Consider the following 8,322-nt stretch of genomic DNA (forward strand, 5'->3'; position numbering starts at 1 on the left):
GGCAGATCTACGCCTTCGAGGGCAGCTACCTGGAGGACACGCAGATGTACGGGAACATCATCCGCGGCTGGGACCGCTACCTCACCAACCAGAAGTGAGTGCCCGGGGCCCTGCCCGCCCTGCCCGGCCCTGCCCGGCCTCCGCGACGCCGTTTGTCTCTCTTTCAGGAACTCCAACAGCAAGAACGACCGGAGGAATCGGAAGTTCAAGGAGGCCGAACGGCTCTTCAGCAAGTCTTCGGTCACCTCGGCAGCGGTGAGTGTCGGGGGGGGCGGGCAGACGCCACTGCTCCCGTCCCCGTCCCTCGGTGCCGCTGGTTCCCGTGTCGGTCGCCCGGGCTGCTGCAGGGCCGGTTAAGCTCCTGGGTTGCTCCATTCCCCCCGAGCTCAGCATCTTCATCCTGAGGAAGGGTAACGGGTTTAAACTGTAAGCGGGGAGATTTAGAGAAGATATCAGGAAAAAGTTCTTCCCGGAGAGGGTGGGGAGCACTGGGACAGGTTGCCCAGAGAAGCTGTGGATGCTCCATCCCTGGAAGTGTCCAAGGCCAGGCTGGATGAGGCTTGGAGCAACCTGGGCTAGTGGAAGGTGTCCCTGCCCATGGCAGGGGGGTTGGAACTGGATGGTCTTTAAGGTCCCTTAAAACCCAAACCATTCCGTGATTCTATCCCATGTCACAGCCTCTTTCAGAAACCCTTTTCCTAGTGCCCAGGGAGGTGCTAGGGAACCACAGTGAGGAGCCACCAGTGCCACACGCTTGTCACTGCCATCCCTGTCTTGATCTTTGTGCTCCTAACCCCCGCTGCTCTGCTGTGCCGGTGCTAGGCCATAAGCTCTGTCACGCAGTCCTGATGTGTCTTTCTCTGTGAGGTGATCGCTGTGTTTTTGAACACTGGAGAAGTGGGAAGCGAATTACCGCTTTCACCAACACCCCTTTCGCTTTTCCAGGCGGTCAGTGCACTAGCTGGAGTTCAGGACCAGCTCATTGAGAAGCGTAAGTCACTTTTTCATTTCTGTCAGAATTGGGAAAGAACTGCGCTTCTCCCCAGCACTCAGCTCTGTCTCCCGCTGGCTGGATCCCTGCTGTACTCGCTGCCGCCCATCCAGGGACCTACAGCTGCTCCTCTCAGGCCGGCTCTTGAGTGCTCCCAGCACAACCTCAGGCTACAGAAGTCAGCAAAGCAGCGCTGGGAGAAACAGAAGTAAAGTGGAGCTTCCCCTCTCGAGCACACTTTTGTGCTCGGCAGGGTTTATTGTGCACGGAACTGATTTGGGGCTCTTTGGAGACAGCGGTGAGAAGAGCTGAAGCAGCACTGCAGCTGTCAGACAGTTGCAGGTGACACGGGGAGGAGCTGCTTACATTTGGGGTTTTTAAGAATGTTCTTGTAATTGGTATCAAATCCGTCGCTGGGGTGGTAGCTTGCTGCCCTCCAGAAGTGTTTTTCAGGCTCTCTGATTTACCTCCTGGTGCCGTGCGGCTCGGCGTGTCTCTGCTGCCCTGTGTACTGTTGCTGGGGCTGTTTTCTTCCATGCAGGGCTTCACCAGGGCAGCCTGGGGTGTGCGCTGTGGGGAGGTAACCGGTGTGCTCGTCTGTCTTTGTCGTGCTCCAGGGGAGCCAGGCAGTGGCACGGAAAGCGACACTTCTCCAGACTTTCACAATCAGGAGAACGAGCCCAACCAGGAGGATGCTGAAGAGCTGGATGGGTCTGTGCAGGGGGTGAAACCCCAGAAAGCTGCTTCCTCTACTTCTTCTGGGAGCCACCACAGCAGCCACAAAAAACGAAAGAACAAAAACCGACACAGGTTAGTGGTACCAGCAGCCTTACGTCGTCCTTCTGAACGGCGAGCTGCCCTCCAGCTTGCTGTGTTACGTGAAAGGAATGAGTAACTTGTCAGGGGAGCGAGCAGCGCAGGTCATTTGTTGCGGTGGCTTTTCTGGGTTTGAGTTGTATGCACCCTGTAGCGTTCGTCAGGGTCCTGTTGCCCCCGTTGTATCGAGGAGGGGAAAGCACGCTGAGGAAGTTAAACGCGCTCAGCTCTGCTGCAGCGATGCTTTTGACTGGGCTTTTTCAGTTCTCCAGGAGAATAAAGCTCTCCTCCTTCCAGCAGAGGAAGGTTGCAGTCCTGGCTTCCTGTGCTTGGTTTCTGCAGAACCGAGTAAGGTGGGAATGTCAGTACTTTCTTGGGAGAAGGAGGGTGAAAAAGCACGTTGGAAAGTTTTGGGAGTTGTGTCACCCAGGTGTCATCACTGAGACTTCCACTCCTTTACAGCTGCCGTGTCCCAGGCTGAGTCTCTCTTGATTATGGCATGGAAGAGTTGATTTGTCACAGTAACCTCAAAGTGTTTCTTATTAAACTGACCTGAAATTCATGCAAAACAAAGATTTCCTGAGCTCTGTGGTTGAATTTAGATGACCAGTTCTGCCCCTTAAGGTCGCCCTGGAGGCGTGATGCAGCGTGGGGGGCGGATGGCTCAGAAACCCACAGCAGATTCCCTGCCTGCTCCATGGGCCACATAACCTGCTGCTTAACCGTCGCTCTGTGCCCCTCAGCAGAGCTAGCCCAAGGAGTTCTGCGGAGTATGGCAGGGAGACAAACCATGGGAATCCATGCTCTTGGAAAGAGGAGACAGAACTGCCCCTCTCTGGAAGCGCTTGCTGGAACTGGTACCTACAGATCATTACAAGTAAAGGAGCTTTTAAAAATGAAGTGTTCTGGCGAACTATGAGCTCGTTGGCTTTGTGTGTGGATGGGTTTTCCTCTTTAAGGGACCTTCCCATACAATAACCAGAGAGAAATGTTTAAGTGGTAAAAACTTAGAGGGATTGCTGGGGGTAGGTTGGTCTGGGAGATGCGGAGGTAGGTACAATGCTGGAAAAACATTTAACTGCTTTTCCTCCTTCGTTGGGTTTTGGGCCATTAGCCCCTCTAATTCTTAGATCAGAGTTTTCTTCCTACAGCAGTTTTAATTGGGCAAGCATCCTAAAGGGCTGGATGTCCCTTTGGTTCCATGTGAGCTGGGATTCCCAAGCAGTTCAAAACTTTTTTTTTTTTGCCTGTGGACAATTGGAAAGAAATTCAGGATTAACCCAAGAAACTACATCTGTAGGTTGAGGGAAACAGTCCGTAAAAGTGCAGTGCAGCTTCAAAAAATGGCTATTTCCACCAAATTATGAACTACTCTGCCAGGCACTTCCACGGACAGGGAGCCAACCCACCGCAGCGTCAGCGGGGTGCAGTACAAGTGCTGTGAATAACACACGTTCTTTTGCTCCGTTACATAACCCCAACTTTAGCGACAGGAGTTAGGAAGAAACTGCCCCACTGACAGGTTGTGGTGCTTTGGGCTTTCGTCTGCATTCCTTCCGCTGAAGCAGCTGGCTACTGCCGGGGAGAGGATGTTGGACACGAGGAGCCCCGGTCCGATCTGGTACGGCGATTCTTACCCTCCTAAGAGCTACGTCAGACACCTCTCCGTTACGGAAAGGCTTAGTAAGTTAGTAATTGACTGTTTCATAATGCTTAGCGTGGACAGATAGATAATTAAGGAGATAATTAAGTTTGTCTGTAATAAACCCTGCTGTTAACACTGTGATGGACCTTACTGACTGTCCCCTGAACTTTGGCAGAAAAGACCAAGCAGGTTTAGAGTATGTCGAGGTTAAAAACCCAAACCACAACAAAACAGTCCTGGCCTAGCAAAGCGCCTGAAAACGTATCGCGGCCCGCAGCGCTCTTTGGGAAGCGACCCGCGTGCCTCTTCCTGGAGCGTCATGGAATGAAAAAGGAAGATGGAAAGGAATATTGGCGTTTCCATTCGTTCAGAGGCTCCTCCCTTTTGCCAGCATTGCTTTGAGTTCTGCTCGCCTGTTCCTGAGGGACTGGGAAGTGTTGGGAAGAGGCACCCCCACCGGGCACTGACACCGCTGGAATTTCTGCTTGGTCCACCGAGGGCGATGCGGGAAGTTGGACTCAGACTGGGCAGAACTGGGGCAAACAGGCAGTTTAACTTCCAACAGTTAAAAGCGGGGAGTCAGCTGGGAGTTTGAGTGTCTTCACTGACACCCCATCCTCCCCTCTGAGACCGCAGGAAGGCCAGGATGGTTCTTTTCTGAGCGCTCGGCAACTTCCATGGCTAAAAAGTACGTTGGGAGAAAATTCCTCTTAGAAACTCAGGGCTGAAAAGCTACCAAGTCGCTTCGGGGGAGGTGAGTTCCTAGAGGCAGTGCTGCGGGCTCCCGGGGGATGCTGAGGCGAGGGGTGGGAATGTCACCAGACTGTACTCGGCGCTGGCCGAATGACCGTGTTCTCTTTTTAGCTCGGAAGGAGGCGAGTGCCAGAGGATGTGTGTACGCGTGTGCATTACGAGGTTATGGGAATGCAGAGTTGGCCGCTCGGGCCCCTGTCATCTCCCCCTCTGCCCCAACAAGCTTTGCTTTGCCGTAATGACCTAGACCAGCCGCCGCTTTCCGCCCGCCCGCTCGACTGTGCTTGCAAGCACGTCGGTTTTTCCCGCTGCCCGCCGAGCTAGCGTGCGCTCCCGAGGACCTGGTAGCTTCCTTTTTCAGCACCTAAAATTCCTCCGTAAAACCACTCTGCCTCTGTTCTAACACCTCTTTTTCCCAGAAATCCACTTGGGGAGGGGGACTCTGGATTGCCCCATCTGGAGTGCTTTTTGTGCCCACTTCTGGTTAAGATATCCGAAGAACTTTATGGCATTCAACACTGGCTTTATGATTTATTTCATTTAATTTCATTTTTTTGTGATCTCGCTAGGGTGGCTAATCAACTAATTTATTTAATTCATTAGTATATTAATTTCTATTGCTTTCTTCCTTTCAAATGCTGCCCCTCAGCCCGTCTGGCATGTTTGATTATGACTTTGAGTAAGTTTGACTTGAATTAGTACTTGTGCTGTGTTGTTAGTGTGTAGACACCAATGTGCCTTTTGAGACCTTTCTAACCCATAGTTTATCTGTTTAATTGTAGGTATGTATATTAGGTTAGGCTGGGAAGTTTTTTTTAAAAACAGAAAAGCGTGATGGAGGTAACATTTTATTTAATAACTTCAGCAAAATTAAATTAACTTCACTCTTCTTTACCTTTCTGTTTCATTTTTAAATAGATAAAACTTTTTAACTTAAAAAACTGATTCTTCTGGCTTTGCTTCTTAAGGAGATTAGTGTAGACTTGGATATTTCCTTCTGGAAAAACGTAATAAACTCAGTACCTTTGACTTATATAACCCCTGTCACCTCAAACCCCTATCTCTGTTCCAAGTCAATAACCATCACCACTATGTCTGAGTAGTTACCTGTGGCATAGTTACACATCTAACAAATTAACGTAGAGCATGCGTATTTAACCCGATTTCTTTATGCTGCATAACTTCCCTGTGATTTGGATTATGAACCTTTATTAACTCCTTTTTTGAGTGGATGGATTATGCATTTTGGCAAGTAATAAAGAATCCACTCTCCCTCTCTTTGCTGCTCTCTTGCCCAGTAACACTGGGACAGTGATTTGGCTCAGCCGAATTGAGAATGTGGATTGCATTAACCAAATAGTCTTTGTTGTAGCCTGGTTCTTGAACTCTGGTGATGGTTTAATGTATTGAAATGGACGTTTCTCTTATCTTTCCAACCACAGGATTGATCTCAAGTTAAACAAAAAGCCAAGAGCCGTAAGTATCCGTGCTCTGTCCTTGTTTTCATTGCTCTTCTGTAGACTTGAGTGGCTGGCTGACTCCTCCTCTGAAAAAGCCTCCCTCTGCTGTAATTGAAGGTCTTCCTTTCATGGTTGAGGAGTATGGTGCTGTGAAATAAGCACCGTCTTGGGGATCTAACAGTAAAGAAGCCCAGGCTGGCTTGTTGTGAAGCTGGGTCACAGCTAAGGCCCGGGCACTTTTTGTGGAAAACACCCGTTTGCGTCTTGTTGTCACGATCCGGCACGTTAAAAGCATCTGGTTTTGGCTGACACGTTGCTGAACTAAGGTTTTGAAGGGTCCTTCCTTTTGAATGGTTAGCTAGAAGAAAAATAAATCTCTTTTCTGTTCAGCCCGCGACTAACGGTATGTAGAAATGAGGGAAGACTGAGACTCCCAGCTCTGCACGCAGGACTGAAGGCAGAAAGGTCTTAATGGGCCTGTCCTTTCCTCTCTCCGCAGGACTACTAGACTCATCAGTGCTGATGCTCCTGGGATGTAGGTCTGCGGGAATCCCCACTGAGAAAAATGCCAGTCGACTGAACGAGCACGATGGCAGCTCTCTGGCCAAGTGTCTGCAGATGGGAGCGGCTCGCTCAATAGAACTTAGAAGGGGGTAGAGATTCTTGGACCATGTACTTTGCGTCATTTTTAAATCACCTGAGTTGCAGGGAGACTAAGGTGTAGTAGTGGTAGTAGTAGCGGTAGTCCTGAATTCCTGACTCTTCTGTGCTTCCACCTCGGTCGTGAACTTCCTAAAATTGGCTGCTCTTGCTGCTGCCACCCCTGTCATCTGCAAACCCATGGAGAGGGATTTCTTTTTCCACTGGAACTGAGTCAGTGTGTCCCATCCCTGTTGTAAGACTTAGGTTACTTTTGTTGCTGATCCTTCGCTTTGTAGCTTGGGGTTTGTTTGGGGGTTTTGTCGTCGTCGTTTGGGTTTTTTTTAAACCAAAGTGTATAGTTGACAAATTGACTTTCCGTTTCTTGGTTTGGACCCTTGTAGAGTGGAAGGGTCTTCGTTTTGTGGAACAGCTCATGTTGATTCTTACTCAAGCAGAGAAGAAGGTGCTTAACCCTTTTCTCTGATTTTAAACACCATCCCCTAGAGTTCACGCAGTGCTTTTAGGTGCAGGGAAGGCTGGAGCTCGAAGCCATCTCGCTCTTTGCTGTCTTCGAGGTTGGGTGGATTCTCTTTTTAATACAAACTTCTGTCCTTTGTACATAAACAATAAAGTTACATGTTTGTCTCTCTTCTCGTGACCTGTTCAGTCTAAAACGTGACTCCTCCTGCTTGTTATTCGCCATCCGCTTTGCGAGGACTTGGTTGGACTTCTTCCGCGTCGGTGTAGTAGCTGTTCCTTGGCTCCTGACCTTTAGGAGGTTTCCTTTGTGCTTCCTCTCCCTCGGGTAGACACAACACTGAGCACCCGCAAGGATTGCCCGGCGCTAATCTCCCTTCGGCTAATCTCGCTTCAAGGTAGGACTCGGCTGCAAGTCGGTTGTTGCTGATACTGGCGGAGCGCCCGCAGATAAGGGATGAGCAGTCTGGATTGCCACTGGGAGAGTACGCAGGGATGAGCGTTGGGTGCTTCTCGCCATCGCTGGGTCAGGATAGCAGTGCTGATGTTGAAATAAGCTTTGCCTTTCTTCCCGGCGCGGGGCTGTGTTTGTGTCTGCGATGGAGAGTTCCAGAGGTGGAGCTGTATCCCTGTCCCGCCTGCGTGTCCTGCCCGCTCCACCTCTGCCTTCCTGCTCTCCCGGGTCCTTCTCTGCTCCCTCCAGGCCGCCTGCTCCGGCAGAGCAGGACCTGGGAGAGGTGGTAAACGTGTAGGAGCACAGCTCGCCCTCTTGTCTTGGTTCAGGGATCAAGGCAGCTCCGTGTGTGTCCGTGGTGGGAGCAGGCTCATCCCACAGCGGAGCGAGCGGCTGGCACTGCAGTCAGGGCTGGGGGGTGTCGGGATGTCACGGCTTGACGGGAGAGCAGCACAGCCGCCCTACTTCCTTGTGTTTGAAGTTCCAGAGGTTAAATACAGGGGGGTGGAAGATCGAGGCAGCAGCATAAACTCCTCAAAGGCCTTGCTTTTCCACAGTTCTGGAAAAAGAAGTCTCAGCTGGTGGGTTTTGATTACTTGGGCCTGGTACAAAAGCGGTTTTTCTCCCGGTGCTGCTGCTGTTGGGAAGCGAGGATCGCAGAGCGCCTGATCTTCAGAGGGTGAGCGTCTTCGCCGCGCCTCCCGCCTCGAGGAAACCTTTTTGGCCGGAACGTTCTCCTGCGGAGAAGCAGCGAAGGGCTCGTGCAGCTCGGGGTCGTGTGTGCAGGCGGGTTTTGGGGCCGTGTCAGTCGGCTCCCCTTTTCCCTGTGATGCGCATCAGGGGTGCTGCGGGGACAAGGGGAAAGCGTGACCTTTCCTGCCTCCGGCGGTGTCCGGCACTCGGGGAAGGGGACAGCCTGTTCTGACACGGAGCGTCTGCTGCAGCAGCTCATTGATCGGGGCAGACAGCTACAGGGTTCGCAGCTCGAGGCACCCTGTGCTGCTGCTGGGCAGCTCTCCGCTCCCAGGCGCTCCGGTGGGCTGCAGCCCTTTGCCCCCCGTGGGACACGGGAAATGAAGAGGCC

The 8,322-nt window shown here is 51.6% G+C and overlaps 1 protein-coding gene across 1 annotated transcript; it reads left to right on the forward strand.

Moving 5' to 3' along the window:
- The first annotated feature begins 6 nt into the window (after positions 1 to 6).
- On the forward strand, positions 7 to 5,680 carry MEAF6 (MYST/Esa1-associated factor 6). Its single transcript, XM_010158236.1, has 6 exons — positions 7 to 94; positions 168 to 255; positions 946 to 991; positions 1,609 to 1,801; positions 4,988 to 5,045; positions 5,648 to 5,680. Exons 1-5 carry the CDS (start codon positions 45 to 47, stop codon positions 4,998 to 5,000), a joined length of 390 nt encoding a protein of 129 aa, XP_010156538.1. The 5' UTR covers positions 7 to 44; the 3' UTR covers positions 5,001 to 5,045; positions 5,648 to 5,680.
- The last annotated feature ends 2,642 nt before the right edge of the window (positions 5,681 to 8,322 follow it).

The sequence above is a fragment of the Eurypyga helias genome, unplaced genomic scaffold (assembly GCF_000690775.1).
Source record: "Eurypyga helias isolate BGI_N326 unplaced genomic scaffold, ASM69077v1 scaffold24960, whole genome shotgun sequence".
Lineage (NCBI taxonomy): Eukaryota > Metazoa > Chordata > Aves > Eurypygiformes > Eurypygidae > Eurypyga > Eurypyga helias.

What these genes read in the sequence shown, in the direction of transcription:
- MEAF6 (XM_010158236.1), top strand. Translation starts at nt 45, where the DNA reads ATGTACGGGAACATCATCCGCGGCTGGGACCGCTACCTCACCAACCAG. An exon ending in CGCTACCTCACCAACCAGAA is followed by an intron (nt 95 to 167) that starts GTGAGTGCCCGG and finishes TCTCTCTTTCAG; the next exon opens with GAACTCCAACAGCAAGAACG. An exon ending in GGACCAGCTCATTGAGAAGC is followed by an intron (nt 992 to 1,608) that starts GTAAGTCACTTT and finishes GTCGTGCTCCAG; the next exon opens with GGGAGCCAGGCAGTGGCACG.